At 46.9% G+C, this 21622-nt stretch overlaps 1 protein-coding gene across 3 annotated transcripts in view; it reads left to right on the top strand.

The window, feature by feature from the left end:
* Positions 1 to 21622, top strand: part of LOC146834519 (putative oxidoreductase ZK1290.5) — a 690790-nt gene that overhangs the window by 493432 nt on the left and 175736 nt on the right. For all 3 annotated transcript variants that reach the window (XR_014960632.1, XM_085601909.1, XM_085601908.1), the window contains exon 6: positions 17813 to 17872. Coding sequence is in view for 2 of the 3 variants with exons in the window: in XM_085601909.1 (XP_085458035.1) it covers positions 17813 to 17872 (60 nt within the window). In the remaining variant the exon portion in view is untranslated. The remainder of the gene's footprint in view (positions 1 to 17812; positions 17873 to 21622) is intronic.

Consider the following 21622-nt stretch of genomic DNA (forward strand, 5'->3'; position numbering starts at 1 on the left):
CATAGTATGAAAGTTAAAATAGCTGACATATATGTGTGCATGTGTATATATACACATATATGTGTGTATCTACATATATATATGTATGCATAGGTGTATATATATTATATATATTGTATTGTAATTGCATTTATATAGCGCTTACTACCCCCGACGAGGCAGCTAAGCACTTTTTTGGTGAGTAGCATGCTACTCCAGAACCCAAGAAGGATTAGTGTTGAATTAGTATAGTGAAATATGAAAGTAATTGGAGTGGTGGATAGGTTAGTCAGTTATTTGGATTCAGAAGGATAACGGAGGGATAGAAGAGGGAAAAAGGGTTGCATTTATATAGTGCTTGCTACCCCTAATGAGGTGTTGAAGCGCTTTTTTCGGCGAGTATCATGCTACTCGGAACCCATAAAGGATTAGATAGTATATATATATCAGATTGAAGCAATTCTTTACTGAGCAGTAACTGGCAGCTGCACTGAAATGTTCTTGGTCTTGCCCTACGCATTTCGGAGCCCTTGCTCCTTGATCACGGGCTGACGCGCTGTAAGCAGAAACAAACAGTCAAAGCCCCGCATTATCATTTATATCGCCCTCTAGTGGGCTGTGCTGCTTCAAAGTTGCTTGGGACTTGTAGTCCTGTTCGTTAAAATTAAACCCATGGTGAGCTCTGCTGACAGCAAATGCCTCCAAACACTTAAATAGTGTCCCCAATGTACTTGCCAGTTCTTATACACGCTGCCTTTCATCCCGCTATACCGGTTCCGGTGTATCAAAAACCAGCGGTCCACTGTCACTCTCGTAGCGGTGCTGCCCTCCCGACCCTGGCAGGCCGGTATTGAAGGATATAGAGAGTAAGTCCAGTCCTCGCACTTCAAGTCAAGAAGCAGCAGACAGCAGGCCAACACAGCAAAGCAAGGAGCAAAGTGGCAGTCCCTCCTGGCAGCACCATAGCTCTTCTTCCTGGCAGAATGTCCCCAGTCCATAAGTGTTTTGGTTATTTGGTGTGGGAGGTCCAGTAATTTGGCCCATTTTAGCCTTTGAAGTAGGGAGACTTCAAAGAAAGGTCTTTATAGTGCACAAGATCCTGGCTCAAGACATACTGCGGGGGGTATGCAGCTCTTGGTGTGGGGACAGGCACAGCCCTATTCAGATGCAAGTGTCAGCTCCTCCCACCACTCTAGCTTAGGAAGGCACATCAGCCTGGTGATGGTCCGTCAGGATATGCAGGGCACATCTCTGCTCCCTCGGTGTGTGACTGTCTAGAGTGAAAAGACGAAGCCCAGCAGTCATAAAACCCAGACATGTATTCTAGGGACAGGCAGAGGGACAGAATGGGTAAAGCAAGAAAATGCCAACTTTCTAAAGGTGTTTTAACAGTATAAGAATATCCTCTATTCCGTTGATCCTAAACTACTTTAAAGTCAGATATGTTCCTTACTCGTACATTGCCATCTTATGACTGTTATGTATTATTTTACCTTAGGTTTTTTTTTTTAAATCACACCGCTACCTTGTATCAGTTATTAGTATGAAATTATACATCCACATATAGAAGACATGTCTGGTTATAAATTATGTTCATCGCTTGATGTCATTATCATTTTTAAAGTGACACCCATGATACTTTTAATGGCGTTCCATAAAACAATTTGTATACAATTCCTATAAATCCTTCTAGATTCAACACCATAACAACATATACATACAAAATATCCAAATATTACGTTGAAACAGTACATTTATCCTTTTGTGCCATCTCAGGTCATAACTAGTGCATATGAAAAAGGGGTGCCCTTGAATGTGATACTGAAAACGGTTACATATTATTAAGTCTTTGGGGACATATTTTCCCCTCTATAATACAGTCCATATGGTACCACAGGACCCCTTTGTGTTCGGATATCCTTCATAAGTTCATGGAGGTATCAATACTATCCTTGCCTGTTTTTATAAATACATTCTTTCTTTTTTGATAGTAGAATGACTCGTGGCCACTTGAATTCATATTATGACGCATTTCGACCTTCTTGTTGGGCCTGATAAATGTTTGAAGGTCTTCATCAGGGCTAGTGAAATGTTTATGTAGGATACTAAGTATAAAAAGAAAAACACAGAGTGGATAACAATGTCATTCTCTTAAAAAAGCATGTGTGTTCTAGGGATAAGCTGTGTTCTTGGATGCCCAAGGTGCCAGCTTCTCCATACCGGAGATTTATTACAAATATGTTTTTCAGGGAAGACTTTACACTGTGGACATAGCATTGATGGGGTGGATGTTTCAATCAAATTATTACACCACCATTCTGGTGAGTGGACTCTACCCAGCGCAGAACCTTCTGCGTTTGTTCACGTGCAATGTTCAAGCTTTGAAAAAGACAGATGGAAGACATTCGGGACTTGAGATCTTCTTGTTCTTCTAATATGTTCCCTAGTTATTCACGTTCAAGAAAGCGTCATACCTGTTGTTATTCAAGACTGTGCTTATTTCTCAACACAGGCAAAAAGATTTCTTCATGTTGGGATTCCCGTCCTTTAAAGGAGATTAATGGTGAAGTAATTGTTCATGTCTCGGGCCTCACTTTTATCACCAGTGGTGCTGTACACGTGCATTTGTGATGAATGAACATGGCGCCTACCGTGGGGTGAACCAAATGCAATTAGTTAGACGTGACCTTAGCGTATACCTGAAGTTCAACAGCAACCAGGCGGTACAATCAATGAAACCTGGAAAAGCCAAATTTACTAAGGTGACACATCATGCATAACTGGGGTAAGTCCCCAGTGAATACGGGCAGGTTGTTGAAATGTAGAAATTTTGTCTCAGGCCATGCGCAAATCGGAGGTACTTTAGTGTGAGTGAACAGGTTGATGTGCATGAGGATTTCCAGCTTTTTGCAACGTCAATGCCCCAGGCTTAATGGAACGCTCAGGCGTTTTTTATTTATATTTCAACATAAAGCAGAAGTCAGATGCCCCTATGTATCACCTACTGTGACTGCATGCTCCCTGTGCTGATGAACCCTTATGTTCCAGAGAGTGAAAAATTTCCTATTTCAGCTGGGTAGCAGTATGTGCCATTACATGAAATTTACAAATATGTTATGTGGCCGGATTATTCTGAGCATACGCTCAGCGTACCTCATGTATGCATGTCCTGTCGTGGGGCGATTCGTGAGCCCTTCCGCATGTATTTGGCAGAGAGAAGAACAAGGTAAAAAATGGTGAGGAATTTCATTATCCCATCTCGCTCATATCTGGTCATTGATTGATTTTGAGGCTAGCTCACTATAATGATTAGAGCCGATTGGTTTAGCGTCATCCCACCGAGTCTGGTGTCTATGAAATGTAGGTTTTTTTTCACAGTTTTATATAGTGCGAATTTGACCCGAAGATATCAGAGCGCTTTACATGAGCACCAGTTGCGTTACACGAGGACACATGAATTTTTGTAAGGTACGGGGAGATTACGTGATTTGCTCAGAATCGCAGGAGGTTGAGTGTCATTGCCGAGACTCCAACCTGGTTCCCCAGATTTGAGATTGACCGCCCTAGCCGTTAGGCCACATCCTCTCCCCTTAGGCCACATCCTCTCTCCAAAGTTTAGATTTGGGTTACAAAATTAACATAAATTTCGTGTTCAAGTTTACAATGGACGGGCCTGGCATCGTTAAATAAATGCATCACTTATTAAGCTGAAATGTCCAGAGGCCCCGTCTTGTGGAACCACTGCTTTACCTCATGTTCTTTATCTCCCTATCGCACCCTATGGGAGAAGGATTCTATTTAGGTCGAGCCTAGCGAAGCGTGCATGCGCTGCTCTATGGGAGACTTCTTGTGAGCACTCCAAACTTCCCCGAGACTTCTCTGTGTGGGTCCGGCAACTCCCGCATATTCCATTCGCCTTTGCGTATGGCTTTTAATAATGAAAGCACGCAATTGGCCAAAGAAGGGTGCATGTCCCGCCTTTTCTCTAAACGTTCACTCCCACGGCGTTTGGGTATCCGGAGCGAGTAGCGGCGCGCAGGCTGGCAGCTGTATTCCTCCCTTGTTGTTGTGTATCATGTTACTCATTAAACAGTACAGTCGCTTTCAGTTTCGCAGCACACTTGTTTGTCCATGGTAGCGTGCTGCGCTACAGTAGAGCCGAGTTTTGGGCTATAATACCAAGTTTCAGGCAGGGAGACCTGCTGATACCACACTGGTGTTTCCTGCGGCGGCACCTGGGTGGGTCTGAAGCAGGTAAGGTACACAATTGAGCTGATACCATAAATCAGCTTTACTGTGAAACTACTGCTCTGCTCCCACTCTCCCCTCGGGTGCCGTAGGCCTCGGCATGCCTGCTCCTGTGCCAGTCCGCTTCCTGTGGCAGGAGAAATACAAGCGAAACTCCCTTTCTTGCATGTGGGCGGCACTCTATCTGCTCTATAAAGGCAGACGGCTACCGAGAGGATGATCTGAGCAGCCCCTCACGTACAGAAGGCTCTGCACGAGCTCCCGCTGAGTTCACCTGCCCCTGCCTCCAAGTGGCCATTCTATTTAGGAGGCCTCGCACTAACTGCTCCACCAGACGCCTCTCACGTGCCCTGCTGCCAGAGCTTACAGCAGGGCGAACGCCTGCAGCAACGACCAGTACACCTCTAGTTCACAAGTGACACAAATCTTCCAAGGGTCATCCCCCACCCTCTGCCCTCACGAGAGCTTTGCCTAGTATTAACTCGCGCACACTCCTGTGACAGCGTGACATTTTCTAAGTGATTAGAGCTACGGCCCTCGCCGACCTGTGCCAGCCCTGTCCCCTCGCTACTCCCCGTACCTCACTCCCAGTGAAAGAACGCGCGCACACACCCCAGTGACAGCACGTAGAGTACTGCAGCAGCAGCCCGCACCCTTGCAGCCTGTGAAGTAACTGTCACCCCCGCCAAGATGATGTGCGGCCTGACTCACCCCGTCCTTCTTCTCGGCGGTAAGTCACTTTCTGCTCGTGCCCACCTTAGCTCCTGGAGCGATGCTTGGTATTGATCATTTCATGATCCCTTTTTTGTTTATAAGCCACAGATGAACTATGTTTATGTGATGGGGTATGTTTGCACATTACTGGTCTCCCTCGTATCACCTGTGACCAATATCTCTGGCTAAATACCTGTAAGGTTCCAAAGGCGAGACCTATTGACTGTGCCAATGCTTGTTTTCGGGTAGCTCTTACTTTGTCATTGATTGATTTTGAGGCTGCCTCGCTGTGATGGATAAAGGCAATTGGTTCAATGTCATACCACCGCATTTGGGGTCTGAGAGGTATAGTTTGCGTCTGGTTTAGTGAGAGTACACATGCTTCGAGTGCTCAAGCATACATCAGACTGGCCAGACAGTGGCTCTATTTGTAATGTCACGCCAAACAATTATTCATAAATGAATTATGAAACTGTATACTTTAATGGGCGAATCCCATTGTCTCCACACCAGCTCGTATCCGTGGAATGTAAGTTATGGCTCATCTATATTCATACCCTCACTTGGTTGCACGGTTGTGATTGTTTGAAATTTAAACTAAAGTGACATCCAAGAGGCAAGTCTGTCGATCATTTTCATTGGATGATTAAGAGGTCTCAATTTATGTGTGCACCTGGTGGCTTTATCTCCCTTGTTATTTGGGGTGCCTCCATGGGCAAGGATTTGAGGATACTAGGGCGACGGGGCACCCCTAGTCCAGCAGCTCTATATTGAGGTGTTTGTTCCTAATTTTTCATTTCAGGGAGTCGTATAATTCAGTGGGATCATATCTTGGATAACCAAAACACCATTTTTCCTTATGGTGGTACTGACCCACATATCTACTTTGGAACAAGACCATTTTATGGGGGCACGTGTAACACGGAATCATAATAATTTTCAGACAATATCACTTTTATATACAATGCAAAACCAGCATAGTGGCATTTTGCATAAGCACTGCTACATATATAGCTTCACAGCTCTTATTCTCACAAGGATACAGAAAAAATACTTGTGTGCTGGTGCTGTCTTAAGTTTGTACCCTTTATCAAGTCACCACCTGTGGCTATGTGATTATAGGGGACAGCGTCCTATCTCTGGAAATTCATTCAGGTCTTCTATGGTTGAACGGAGATGAGGAATCATTTTAGCCTCTAGCCTGAGTAATGTTCTTGAAATATTTTGGCCCTTTACATAGCTAAGCACTGTCCATTTGATGTCGGATGCTCAATGGTTCATATGGATGCAATGTTGTACCATTGATGCATTTTGTACTTACTAAGATACGAATAAGGAATGTATCTGCCTTTAAAGTATTTTAGGATCAATGGTATAGGGGGTATTCTTAAATTGTTGAAAGGTTTAGTGATCCCAACCCCCCCTGCCCAGAACAGGATAACACCTCATCGTGATATATAACTTTCTAAAAGTGGCATTTTTAGACCTGCAGTTTAAAAACTAACTTCACTCAAAGATGTGTTTTACATTGTGAGTCCAGAGACATCAAACTCATTCTTCCTATCTTTTCCCAATTGGAAGTTACACGTGTAAAGTGTTACAAGGCAGCTTCAATGCTAACCTATAGGAGAGATATGCCATGCTGTAGTGAAAAACGAATTTAGCAGTATTTCAGTACCAAGACATGTAAAACACCAAAGTACATGTCCTAAATTTTAAATACACTGCACCCTGCCCATGGGGCTACCCTAGGCCTACCTTAGGGGTGACGTATATGTAATAAAATGGAAGGTTTGGGCCTGGAAAGTAGGTGAACTTGCCAGGTCGAAATGGCAGTTTACAAATGCACACACAGGTTCTGTATTGGCAGGCCTGAGACAGGTTTCAAGGGCTACTCTTGTGGGTGGCACAATCAATACTGTAAGCCAACTAGTAGCATTTGATTTACAGGCCCTGAGCACATGTAGTACACTGTACTAGGAATTTATCAGTGAATCAGATATGCCAATCATGGAGAAAACAAATGCTATTATATTTTTATTTTCTTCACAGAGCACATGCACTTTAGCACAGGTCTGCAGTGAAAACTTGCCCAGCGTCCTAAAGCCAACAAAAAGATGGCCAGAAAGTAGGAAGGCAAAAGGTTTGGGGGTAAGCCTGCAAAAATTGTCCGGGTCCAACACGTACCCTGATTAGGATTGTGGTTGCCGCTTCACCAGGGCTCACACCACAGTCAACCAGCAACTCTATTTCTAATAATGGGAAATTATTGAAGATTAAGAGAAAGTAAACCAGGCATTAGTTCCTTATGCTCCTGCCTAGATCGATCGGATATATTGTGAGGATATAACCCAGCAGAATGCCTGCATTTTGCACCCCAAGTGCACTTTTATGTCGTATAAGGGACCGCAGATGATTGTGTGGCTACTTCTGTAATATGAATCGCACTGAGCACTGTTGCAATGATAAGGGGTTTGTCGTAAGGTTGTGCATATCTTGAGAAGAAACTACGCAGCCAGATAGTACATTTCTTCCCAGTTTATTTGAAGAGTAAATAAACCCTCAAGGAACATGAGCGGGAACAGTTTCTTCGTATCCTCAGCTATCACTGCCTAACCAAACATTGTAATTCTATAGCACACATTTACAGCATGCTATTAAGCACTTTTGGCAAAACAAAATGAAATCAATATAGCACTAAAAATTATACCTAATATTTAAACACAATAAGACATTTACACACTGGTGCAATAGGGGTTTCACCTTATCTGAATGGGGATGCGGCTCCATGCAAATGAGCTGTTTAACAGTTATGGTTGCCAGAGCACTCAGATTTCTCCACCTCACCCAATCTTCATTTTTTTAAAATCCATGCTGTGGAGGTGTACCCCTTGATCCTGGGTATGGAATTCAATAAACTGGCACCACTTTCCCTTTTTTGGGGGCTTTGTCAAAAAACGGTGTATAGTATGAGTGATTTATGATTCTTCAAATCGCTGTGCCTACTTGGACTCCACCCCTGTGCTGACCTCAGTTCTTTCTTTTTCCTCGCCAGCCTAGCGCAGATCCGGAGAGAGCTTGCCCCTTAGTCATTTTTTGACTAAACTTTTGTCGACGTCTTTTTTCAAGTCTTCATGCGTGAGGGATGTCCCATCGTCGGACCGCATTCATGCCTTGTGACTCCTGGCACAAACTGATGTCCCTGACGGATCCACACCTCGTGTGTCTCTGGTGCCTGGAACGCGACAACGACCCAAAATCGTGCTCCAACTGTCGAGCCGCGAATCCGAAGTCTTTGCGGAAGCGGTCCCGAAAGCCTTTGGAGGCCCGGCAGTCAGCTACGAGTCCCTCCCAGTCTTACTCAAGGGGAATGTCTTGAGACCGGTCGCGGAAACACAACACCTTGTCCAAGTCTTCGCATAATAAGAAAGGCAAATAAGCACCATCGCTCTTCGCTTTCCCCCCCGTCGGTCGGCCGACTTGACGCGGGAACCGGAAAGTCGTCGCTCTAAGGCTCTGTCTCCGGTGCCTGATTCAGGGATGACTCCGCGCCTCCCCTCATTTCCGGGAGCCGGGGCTTGCCCTGCCCAGCTCCATGCATTTTACGAAGCCCTCCATTCCATCTTTGGGCAGCCTGACTCCGTTGGCGCACCTTCAAGCCCCATGGATCCTGTTGGGGGCCCTGGGCGTACGATGGCGTCCCATGGATCAAGGCCTGGATCCAGATCGATGCTATAGACCTTACTCGACCTTCCCCGGTGCCGTTCCCGGCGACACTACCCCCGGCGCCAACCATGCCCCCGAGATGGACCCAGAGCCAGATCGACGTCAGCCGATATCGAATCCGATGCTGGAGAGTACTTTTGTGCGCTTGTTCATCCCAGGTGTTCCCTATTGACCTGAGGGTGGTAATGAGGTCTGGGGGGGTGGGTTGCTAGACCCTTTAACAGAGCTGCTGAGTTAGCCAGACTGGAGAGAGGAATTGGGTGATGTCAGTGGTCTGGATACCTCCCGAGACCTTGGCATGCTTTCTCCTGCTATCGTGGCTACAGAGGAGGGAGTGTCTTATGCAGTGGAGGTACATATGGCAGCTGAGGCTTTGGGCCTGGAGCACCCTACAGTGGCAGTCAGGACTAACCTCTTGACAGAGGTGCTTCAACCGGCGGCAACTTCCTCTGAACCCTTATTGCCCTTCAATGAAGCCCTCACAGACGTCCTTCTGGGCACTTCGTCCAAGCCCAGCACAGGGGCTCCTGTGGAAAGGAGGATTGCCCGCTACCACCCCCCTGCTCTGGGCGATCCCATTTTCCTCTCCAATGACCCTTCCCCGAGAGCTTGGTGGTCCAAGCCTCCTCCTCCAAGGGCACATTCACTTCTGCACCCCCGGAATACGGAATCTAAGAAGCTGGATCATCTTGGGAAGCGTATGTTCTCTTCCTCCAGCTTGGAACTGCGGTCCGTGAATACTGCATGCCTCTTGGGCTATACCCATACAGTCTGGGATATTGTTGCGACGGTGCTGCCTCAGTGTCCGGAGGAGGCCCGGGCCATTCTCTCCCAGGCAGAGGCATAAGGGAGAGCTGCAGCAAAATTCACAATCCGCTGTGGACTGGACACCGCTGACTATCTGGGCAGAACGATTGCCATGTCGGTAGCCCTTCAGTGCTAGGCCTGGCTGAGGACAACTGGCTTTTCAGGGGATGTCCAAGGAACTTTGCTGGACATGCCCTTCGATGGCTGTCACCTTTTTGGTGACAAGGTGGGCTTGGCGCTCAAGCTTTTTAAGGATTCTCGGGCTACGGCCAGATCCTTAAGCCTCGCTGACCCCTCCCGTCCCTCACAGTCTGCCCTGTGTCCCTTTCATGGTTACGCAAGTGTCACTCCATCATGTCCAACCCAGTCCAGCTACCGCCACCAGCCCACGCAAGCAGCCCAGCCTCTGCGTGGCCATTGACGTGGGACCCAGCAAAGCTGGTCTGGGAACCAGCGGGCAGGCCAGTCTACCCTTACCCCCCTGCAAGGGCCTCCAAACCTTCCTAGTCTGACCTTTCAGGGCCATCAGCAGCCAGTGGGTGGCAGGATTTGCCATCACCTCTTCCACTGGCAATCCATCACGTCACCTGTTTAAAATTCACCTGGCAGTTCAGTAGAGAGACGGCAACGTACCTTGACCTTGACATCACTGTGGTTAATGATAGACTTAGCACCAGCGTTCATCATAAGCCTACTGACAAAAACTCCTTATTGCACTACCAGTCGTACCACCCTAGAGCTCTAAGGGATAACCTCCCGGTTGGCCAGTTTCTGAGATATCACAAAAATTGTTCCTCAACAACTGACTATTTACATCAATCAGAGGTTTTGAGCATGAAATTGGAACAATGTGCTTACCCTAAGAGAATCATCACTAGAGCTCGCAAAAGGGCTCACAATACACCCCGGGAGGCATTGCTTGAGAGGAATAAAAAGGAAGCAAGGGAGAGCTTGCCAGTAGTTCTGACATTTGACCCTTTGTCTAATAAGATCAGACAAATAATCAAGCGACACTGGTCATTGTTATCAACTAGTGACTTTCAGATGCCCCAGCCCAGATTCGCGTTTAAAAGGACGCAAAATCTGAAAGACAGACTGGTGCATACAAGACCTGTCCATGGTCAGAAGAATGTAAGCCTACCCCCAGGACATCATCCCTGTGGTAGTTGCTCAGTGTGTGGACTGACGGAGAAAACAACTGAAATTACACTAGGTAGTGGGAGAACCTGGTTCCTCCGTCAGTTTACCAATTGCAATACATGCCATGTAATATACAGACTGACATGTCCATGCGGCCTACACTATATTGGTCTTACATCTAGAAAGGTACGCATACAGGAACATCTGAGCACGATCAGAGCCGGCAAGCTCACTACACGATTGGTACAACACTACAGAGACCAGCAACATCACTTTAGATCTTTAAAGTGGGTCATTCTGGAGAAAGTTTGTGGCGACATTGGCGAAATAGACAAAAGATTGGCTGTGAAGGAGGTCCGCTGGATCTACTCAGAGAAGGGGGATACCATTGGTCTTAATGACCAAATTGAGTGGAACAAAGTGAGCAGATAGGTGGTCATTTATAAGCTGAGTATAACACCATGGAATTATGACCCCACTACCCGCACCAATCCTTGATGTTCTATTTGTGGCACAATAAGTGTAGTCTCACACATGAAAAGTCTAGTTGTATGATCCGATTGATCAACTTGGGGTATATCTTCTCTCCAATGTGGTCATTTGGTGGCTTACGGGTCGAGTCTCTCTCTTTTTATTGTTGAGGTGGCCTTGTGTAATATGTTCATGGTGCACAAACTCATGCCCTCGAACCCGTATGTGCGCTCTACTTTGCAGTCTGAAGTTCACTTAATTTCATTAAACTCGAACTGGTTACTGCCTCCTATACCTATCATTGGTAAGATGGCTGCCCTGTTTTTCACCTTTTTGTAGAGATCCGGTTTCCCACTCGAGGGTTGATGTTTATGTGGAGCAGGAATATGTCCTTTGCATATGGGGTGTTAACCCGCTGGATGCGGGCTTGTTGGAAAGTCATATGGCACGCACTCAATAACCGTTTTGTGGTTGGAAATTATTTTTCCAACAAGGTCTGTACTACCTGAAACCAGTACCTAAGACTACTTTAAGATGGCCGCTGCATTTCCCATGAGCATACTGATACAAGCCGGGAAACCGCGGAGTCTCGCGAGACGGGGCAAGAGCCGGTTTGAAAACGGACACAGTCGCGCTGTAATTTGTTCCAGTGTTGAGGTACCGCCTGGGTGTACAGTTACAGGGTAAGCTGGGGTTACACGAGCCACTGAGAGAAGGCTGTCTGCACCCTCGGATGTTGCGTGGATGTCGTGGTATGTAAAAACCGAGGTTATTCTTAAGCCTGGCACGAATAGGAGGGGTGTCGTTTTCGAAGCCAGCTCATTTGTGTAGAAATATTTGGAAATGAGTTGTGCTGTCGTGAGGCATCAGAAATAAATGGGTGAATCGCCGCAAGGGTACATGGTTGAGCAGAACTCTCAACCCGTTAGGTGAAACATCTATGAGAGATCGAGAAGCAATAAATGCGCAGGGAATGTGCCTTGTTAGATTAGGTATATATGATCTATATACTTTTTCTACAGGTGCAGGCACCAACTACGGTCGTGCTTTGCAGAGCAGGAAGGCGATAGTAAAGAGGTTAGAACGCCCCTGCGACTGGTTGGTGGCTGGTATGTGGGCCCATAGCCCCAACTAGGTAACGGATTTAAGCTCATAATCCTAACCATTTCTAGGATGCACGGTGAATACATCCCCCGCCGAACTGATTAAGCTGTATGTTTGTCTTCTTGAGTTTGTCAGTCCGTTTTAAAGGTGTGTGTCCAGAGAAGGTGATCCTTGACCCCTTCTTGCCCTGATGAATTTGCCACAAATTCAATTGGCAATGAAACATGTTGGCCGTCATTACTAAGGTATGCAACATGCTGTGTTTTTAAGCAGTGGGATAGACTCCTAACCAGAATAAAACAATTATTTGAGAGTCTATATACCCTCATTATTTTTTACTGTCTTTGTCTGCACAGTTTGTGTGTCTCTCTGTTTTTACACTACACCGTCTTGTGTTATGTGTTTTTTCACTGGACACTGCACACTTTTTTCTTGAGAGGGAGTTGCCAATGATGAAATAAACGTGGGCAAGCTGGTGAGAACCAACCAGTAGCTCCTCTGGTGGTGCGCACGTGAGGTACTCTCTCTCTCTCTACACATTTTTTCACCTCTTTATCATCGAGGGTTTGTGTAGAGTGTATCTTTTTGTGGACTGACTTCACATTCTCTTTCATTCTGACTTTTCTGACTTACTCAATTTTTAATTTTGTAGCATTCTGGATGGGTTGTCTCCATATAATACAATATAAATGAGTGTTGGTGGTTTGTGATAAAGCACACTCCCTCCACCTATTCCAGAACAAAAATAAATTTATGCTACAGTGTGCCAGTACTTTTTGTGTTGAAACTATTGTTGATTGGAGGGCGTTCTGGCACGTTTTCCCTCTCTAGCTCCTTTGTGATTGAATCCATCACGTCAGACAGATGGGATTTACTGATAGTCCGAAGGGGCTAGTCCCTCCCCTTCGAGACTACTCCTCTCTCCATGCCACCATATCTCAATCGCATGTCGGAGGACCATTTGGTGCTTTTCCACCAGGAATCTCATCTCTCTTGGTCAAAGAAGCTATCAAGAGGGTACATGCGCCAGAAGTAGGTCGTGGTTGCAATTCCCGCTACTTTCTGGTGCCCAAGAAGGACAAAGGCCTGTGTCCTATCCTAGACCTCAGGACCCTCAACTGCTTCCTCCAGACGGATACGTTTAAAATGCCAACCTCTGCTCAGGTCCTGTCTGACCTCGACCCTGGAGACTGGATGGCAGCCTTGGACCTGCAGGACGCTTATTTTCACATCCCTGTCCTGCCAGCCCACTAGCATTACCTACTTACCAGTGCCCCTTGGGTGTTCACAAAAGTGATGGAGGTGGTCACAGCTCATCTGCGTAGATCTGGGGTTCCAGTATTCCCCTATCTCGACGACTGGCTATTAAAGGTGGGCTCGCCCCAGGCGGTCATCTCCCACCTCCAGACTACGGCAGACCTCCTGCATTCGCTGGGGTTCACTATCAACGTGCCAAAGTCAAACCAGACTCCCTCTCACTCGCTCCTTTCATCAGAGCTGTTCTGGACACAGTGGAGTTTCGGGCCTATCCTCCCGAGCAGCGAGTCCAGGATATTCAGGCTATGATACCGATATTTCAGCCGCTATCCCAGATTTTGCTGAGAATGACCCTGAGGCTGCTGGGCCTCATGGCCTCCTGCATCCTGCTGGTGGATCAAGCCAGACGGCATGTGGAACCTGAAGTTCCAGTGGGTGCAGCATCAGGGGAATCTTTCTGACTACATCCAGATCTCGGAGGGGACTGTACAGCAACTGCAGTGGTGGTTAACGAACCAGGATTGCGTGAGAGGCAGATCTCTCTCCCTTCCCCAACCAGACCTCATGGTGGTGACCGATGCATCACATCTGGATGGGTTGGCCACCTGGGGGAGGCGAAGATCAGAGGAGTCTGGTCTCCGGCAGAGTCCGGTCTCTGTATCAACCTGTTGGAGCTCCAGGCGATTCGCTTGGCACTGAAAGCATTACTTCCCTCCCTCAAGGGGAAGGCACTGCAGGTGTTCACGACAACACCACCACCATGTGGTACTACAACAAGCAAGGCTGGGTGGGGTCATCACCTTTGGACATGGCTGGAACATCAGGGCATTACCCTGGTGGTTCAACACATGGCAGGTTCTCTGAATGCCAGGGTGGACGCACTCAGCCGCAGGTGCCTGCTGGATCACGAATGGAGTCTTCACTCAGAGGTGGTGCAAGATCTCTTTTCAGCTGTGGGGAGAGCCTTAGTTAGATCTGTTCGCCACCGAATAGAATGCGCTATGTCAGCAATTCTGCGCATTGGAGTTTCCAAGGCGGCACTCGCTCTGCGACGCTTTTCGTTGCGAGTGGAGCTGCAGCCTCCTGTACGCCTTTCCGCCTGTACCACTTCTGCCTCAAGTGCTCAAGAAGATCAAGGGCGACCGGGCCCAAGTCATTCTTGTGGCACTGGACTAGGCACGAAGAGTCTGGTACCCCGAGCTCCTGAGTATGGCCATCGATCCTCCGATCAGACTGTCCATTTGGGAGGATCTTCTGTCGCAGCAGCAGGGGACGGTCCTCTACCCGAACCTGTCCATGCTCCACCTCCTTGCATGGAGATTGAGCGGCGACAGATGAAAGCTTTTGACCTTCCTCCTGAAGTCTGTAACGTCATCTTGGCCGCCAGGCTTCCCTCCACTTAGACAGTATACGCCTGTCAATGGAATAAGTCTGTGGCATGGTGCACAGCAAAGGCTGTGGATCCCCTTTCTGCCCCTCTTTCTGAGGTTTGTTTATTCCTTCTTTATTTGGCCCAGCAGGTTTCTGCTCTGGGCACTCTTAAAGGCTACCTGACGGCCATTTCTACTTTTCTTCGGCTGCCAGATCAGCCCTCTTTGTTCAAGTCCCCTATTGTAAGTCAGTTCTTTAACGGCATTATTCATCTCTTTCCTCCATCTCCTTTCATAATGCCTCAGTGGGACTTGAATCTTGTCTTGACTTACCTTATGTGTGCTCCCTTCGAGCCTCTTCATAACTGTCCTCTCAGACTTCTCACTCTGAAGAATGCCTTTCTCGTTGCCATCACCTCTGCTTGCAGAGTGAGTGAGCTTCAGGCTCTTTCTTCTAAGCCTCCTTTTTTTTCAGTCCATCCGAACAAGGTGGTGCTTCGAACGACACCCTTGTTCTTACCTAAAGTCGTCACCCCCTTTCACATTGAGCAGACTCTTAGTCTACCCCCATTTTTTTCCTGCCTCCGCACCCTTCCAAGAAGGAGGAGAGACTCCACCGTCTGGACCCAAAACATGTGTTGTCTTTTTACCTTGACCGCACAAAGATGTTCGGGTTGAGATCAACTCTTTGTTAGCTATGTGGGTGTCAAAAAAGGTCGGGCTGTGTAAAAGTGTACAATCTCTAGATGGGTAGTCCTTTGTATCAAGATTTGTTACGCTTTGGCTAAAAAGGAACCTCCAGTGGGACTGCGCGCTCATTCCACTAGAGCTACAGCAGCAACCACTGCTTTGACGCGGGGAGTTCCACTCATCGATATCTGTCAGGCGGCCACGTGGGCTTCTATGCACACGTTCACCAGACATTACTGCCTGGATAGTCATGTCCGGAGAGACGGCTACTTTGCCCATTCTGTCCTCCAGGTTTTTATGGTGTGACCTTGATCCGCAGACCCTCCTCTGGGGTTGGTATTTCTGGGGTATCTATTCTAAGGTAAGGAATCTATAACTAATAGTCTCTTTCGATGAACAAGTTACTTACCTTTGGTAACAATGTATCTGTAAGAGACATATGTTAGTTATAGTTTCCTTACCTCCCCACCCATCCTTCCCGCTCTGCGAACTGACTTCTAGGGTTAGAAACTCCCTTATAGGGCCCTAGTGTGGCGCACCATTGCTCAGTGTCTTTCATGGCTCTGCGCTTCTGGCGTGGAAAGTCGTGTCAGAACTGGTGTCATCACGCAGGGGCGGCATGCAAGTAGGCACCGCAACGTCATCCCGGCGACCACGATGCCAACGATGGATGCAGATTTGACCAACGCCACCTACTGACTTGCCGGGGTATTGCTGAAAAAAAATTCTACGGATCCAGTCTGATGCCTGGGGGTAATTCTAAGGTAAGGAGTCAATAACTAATATATGATCTTACAGATACATTGTTACCAAAGGTAAATAACTCGTTCATTTACACATGAGAGGAAGTCAGTGGGCTCCAACCACAAAGGCAGTGCTACAGGAAGCAAAGTTCCCAAAAACCAGGGAACAGTGGTGATAATCCCATGCAAATGAGGAAATAATTTGCCTTTTCCTCCACATCATATTACAGATGAAGGGCAGCCGAAGGAAGCCGTTTTACCTCCAGTGTACTTTGGTGGTGTGATCAGTAGTGGCTCCTGGAGGAAATGCTGCCGGGCGGTGACGCAGGGCGGGGGAGGGGCAGGGTGGGGGGTAGTGAACTCTGGATTATGGCCGAACGGAGGTAAGTATACATATAAATAAATAAAACAAATTTCATTATGCAGCGCGTGGAACGAAATTCGTTTTATTTATTTATTTGTATACTTACCTCCGTTCAGCCATAATCCTGAGTTTACTACCCCACCTACCCCTCTCACCCTGCGTCACCGCCCTGCATCACTCCCTCCAGGAGACGCTACTGGGTGTGATTTCAAACCATATCCCTGTCTTTCAGTAACGCTCTCCTCAGAGCAGGTGCAAACTCAGCGTTCACGCCTGCGCAAGATCTGCACAATTTGTGGAGAATTTGGGCAGACATGTGTGTGCCAGGTATGCCTAGTTAAAGGTGCGTCAAAGCTCATACAGGGAAAGTGAACCAGATTTGTAATTCGGTCACCGATTGTAATCTGTAGTTACACGAGGATGATCAGAAACAAAGCTGGGTGTGAACAATGCAACATTGGTGAAAAGGCTGATCCTACTTTTGACCTAATTCTTTATTTTTATTTTTATCCACTCTACTCTCTTTTCCTCGTTTCTTTTCCCATATTTAGTAAAATAGTCTCTGCCCAGAATTTTTATTGTAAACTGCACTTTGCTAAGTTTGGTGGAAATGCCTGTCAGAAAGAGTTTCACAGTTTCTCAGGGAAACTAAGGAAGCATTCCAATTGAGTGACGCATATAAACAATCTCTACTCACTTAGCAGGCACTCAATAGGAGTGTGCGGGACTTTTCTAGACGTCATACGTTGTGCTTCTATTCTCACCATAAACAGGAAAACAGAAAGAACAGGACCTTCAATTGACAGTTTTGACCTTCATTGTAATGTTATATACAAAGCAAGCCAAGAAATGACGTAAAGAGTTGGCGGTTCACGACAGGAGTGCTAGAATTATCAACTAACATCGATGTTCGCATTAGAAGTGTTAGGGATATAACTTGGCGAATGGGAGTTCCTAATTTCAGAATTACGAAAAGATTCTTGAATAAAGTATCATCAGTTTTTCAATAACTTGTGGCAGGATATTCCTTCTTTAAATGAAGAAAATATGAATGTTGAAAACGTCTCAAAATTTGAAAATAAATTTCCGTTTTGTGACTGAGGAGTGCTTCAGAGATACTTTGTAACTGATGGTCATTAGATGTAGTTTCAAACATGTACAGTAAAGTAACATACACATTTGTTTTCCTTTTTTTCCAGAATGGGGTTGTTACTATTCCAAAATCCACAAAACCCAAACGGATAGAGCAAAATTGTGAGGTGAGATTGAATTTTCACATTCCTTTACAAAGTATTGCACCTCTAAATGTGCCTTGACAATCTCAGCATAAACAATTTGAAGCTTTGAGTGGTTTGGTTCAGGTTTTGACCTTATCCCTCCAGCAGCTCCAATGCAAGGATTTATTGAACCAGATGCCAAATTATATTTTGCCATCCTCGTCCTCTTGCAACAGGACCATGCCCGAGGCCTGTAAATACAGTCTGGTATCCCCTTGTGGTGGCACCGTAAGCTGGCTGCTTAAGGTCGCTGCATAGTATTGTATTGTAGCATTTGTTTTGCTTAATGTCCCTATGTGGGGCGAGGAAGTGCTTACCCACACGGATAGCACACTACACAGTTTAGGGTGTGGTTGCAAAGGTGTGGTCTTTGCTCTGATTCTTTATGGAAAGTGTTTCCTTATCATGCATATTGACCATCAAGGTGCCGTTATTATATTATGGGATGTAGCGCTTGGTGGTGTGATGGATGAGGAAGTGTGAGGAATAGATGTGCATTTTTATTGTTTGACTGTGCCGTCAGCTCTTATTAGTGTGCAGATCCTTTTATTGTTGTGGAAATGTTAGATTTCGTAAGGGACAGCCCATGCACTGTCGTTTGCAAGTTCTTTTGTTAACAAAAAAAAAGGAAGAAAACTTAAAGTAGGCTTAGAGCCCACCCATTACTTACCATTGGTTGACTTCATCTTCTCTCTCATGTCTCATTACTTACAATTGGTTGGCTTCATTGTCACCCTCATCTCTTAAGTTCTCATTGGTCAGCGCCTGCCGGTTTCTCTTTCTTCTCTTTATGTTCTGGTCCCTATGATGGAACATGTACCAAGTAGTGATTGATTTCTTTATTGGTGTCCTTCTGCTAGATACACTTGCATAGAGGTCCTTTTTTAGGTCTCGCCTAGCGAAGCAGCGCATGCGCTGCTCGCCTTGGCGAGACCCATTGTTGTCGGTTTGGTAGGCGAAGGGGGACAGGACATGTCCCTTGTGCACGGCTGGCAGCGTTAGCGCAAGGGACAGCAGATGTGCGTGGGCTCGGCTCCCTCAACGTGCGCAGGACAGGAGATGTGCACGCATACGTCTCAGCTCCCTGAACGCGCGCATGGCGTGCGTTCGCTTTCCCCTGGACACAGACATGGCCTCCGAGACTGAGCGGCAGGTAAGGGCTCATTCCTTCTCATTTTATTATTCTAACCAGTAGATAGCTAAAGCATTAGCAGGTTTGGGTTGAGGCTCGTTAATAAATTGAGTAAACTTTTATTCACTCTGTAAGTTAATTTCAGTACTGATAGCAGCCATAATGGTTTCCTATGTGTCACAATTAGGAATTGTTAAAAAACCGCCCTTGCTTTCTTCTTTGGTGCCCTTACTGCTTCACATGTTAAGTGTTTTGTAGCAAAGTAACATGAAGCACCTTCCTGTATTAGCTATCTGTGTCCTGCTTGTGTACTTCGGAAAGAGATAACAAAAACATTGTTGTGTACATTAGCTACCTGTCAATCATAGCTTCATCCGCTGACATGCTCACCTTTTTAGGTCTCCCTTGGCGTGGGGGATGTTCTATCATGGGGCCTTCCATGTCGCCACTGGGGGCGGACCGCGTCCCGGTCCCCCCTCTCCCATCAGTATACCGGTGTTTCCTGGGCAGCATGGTGATCTCGGGCCTCCCGGGTGGATTTTAAACGGTTCTCCCTCTGGGGCACGCTGTCCTTGTGGTGCGTCGCACTCTTTGCCTGCAGGCAGTGTCAGTGTTTTTTGCAGTGAGTCCGGGGCCTGGGGGGCAATTTCATCAGCCTCTTAGCGTCCTTGTGGGGACAAGTGGCTGCTCCGAACGGAGTTCAGCAGTGAGTTCCCTGACCCCCTGGGGCCGTCAGCGTGGTGAGGAACCCGCCCTTGTGCACAAGCACACCCCAAACGGGTGCCACAGTTCCTGTGGGAGAGTTGGTACCAATAGTCGCCTGCCCTCGCTCTGGAGACAGTGAAAAATTTGAACTCCATAAACAATCCCTCCCATATCCAAGAATACTCGCAAGCATACCCAAGAAGTAAGGCAGCAACCCGCAGCACCGCAATTCCCTCATGGGTTAGTAGCATGGTGATGTTGCAGAGGCCGGTCATTATGAGGGGGCACATCAGATAACGTAGAGCAAGGGCTGAGGGGTAGCTAACTATAAGTTCTTCTTCTTGAGTAGCGAGATTTGTTTACCAGGGTTTGTGGTGGATGAGTAAGCGGGGTGAGCTGTGTATGTAGAGTTATGGGTGTAAGATTGTACAAGCTAAGTTGTGTGTGTAGGATAAGCTGAATTTAGGAGCATGATTAGCAGTCTGTGTGTAAAGTAAGTGGTTGTCTATGCAGTAGAGTGATATGTGACTAGTCTAGGAGTGCAAGGTGAGTTTGTGTGTGCAGGTTGAGTGCTGAATATGTAGTGTGAGAGGTGTGCACGCCGGTGAGAGACATGTGCCAGGTGAAAGACGTCTGCCAGGAAGGTAAACTGTCAGCATGAATGGTGTGTGAGTTCCGAGTGAGAAGTGTATTGTGGACTATGAGTTCAGGGCTAAAGATTAATTGTGCTGGGTGGTATGCATGTCAGTGCTGCGAGAAAAGTCTGTGAGCAGTGTCTGAGTTCAGGGTGAGCGGTCTCTGGCATGCAGGGTTAGCAATGTTAGTGCAGGGTGAGTGTCCAGGTGGGTGATGGCAGGGTGATTGTATAGGATGCTGTATAAAATGCCTGTGGTGGGTGAGAGATGTAGGAGTGCGGCATAAGAGGTCTGTCAGAGCAGGGTGAGTGGTGTGCCTGGGTGATTGCAGAGCGAACACTTTGTATAACTGCTGGGTGAGAGGAGTGCTCTTGTGAATTCAGAGTGAGTTGCATGGTTTTGTGAGTGCAGTACATTGCCAGAAACCACCTTCACTAGATGCAACAATCCCCCTCGTGGGGTTATTTCAATGGTGGATACATGGAGGCAAGTAGAGGCAAGTGCGCAGCCCCAAAAGGACAGCCCCCCCAAACAGTGATGTTCTTCGATTTCCCCCAATAACACAACACCTGTTAGGGGAAGATTACAGGGGTTTCTACCTGGCTGGGCAGAAATCACTTCACACTGTTGGGTTCTAGATATCATACAGGAGGTGTATTGTCTGGAACTCACACAAACACCACCAACAAAAAAAAACCTTGCCAACACAAACTATCTGAAGAACATTTTGCAACTTCTTCATGACGAAGCGCAGGGTCTCCCCTCGACAAAGGGTCCATAGAGCCGGTTCCACTGCAACACCACTTAATGGGTGTATATTCCATTTACTTTCTTATTGCTAAGAAGGATGGCTGTCTCAGGCCCATCTTAGATCACAGGCCTCTCAATAAGTACATTCTGTCAGAGCACTTTTACAGGGTGAATGTATAGGATGTCATACCATTACTGCAGAAAGGTGACCTCATGACTTACCTAGATCTGAAGGATGCCTACTTCCACATACCCATCCACCCAGCACATCGGAGATACCTAAGGTTGTGGGGGTTACCACAATCAAGAGCGCCATTCACCAACTCTGCCTACCGCACACCCAGACCACAATACACACCTTACACAGTCTGAGCTTCACCATCAATCTGACCAAATCTCACCTCCAGTCGCTTCAAGTACAGCCTTTCCTTGGGGCTGTGCTTTATGTGCATGTGGGAAAAGCTTCCCCAGTCCAGCAAGAGTACAAGCCTTCTAAAACATGCTACCTCT

This window comes from Triturus cristatus, chromosome 4_2 (assembly GCF_964204655.1).
Source record: "Triturus cristatus chromosome 4_2, aTriCri1.1, whole genome shotgun sequence".
Classification (NCBI taxonomy): Eukaryota; Metazoa; Chordata; class Amphibia; order Caudata; family Salamandridae; genus Triturus; species Triturus cristatus.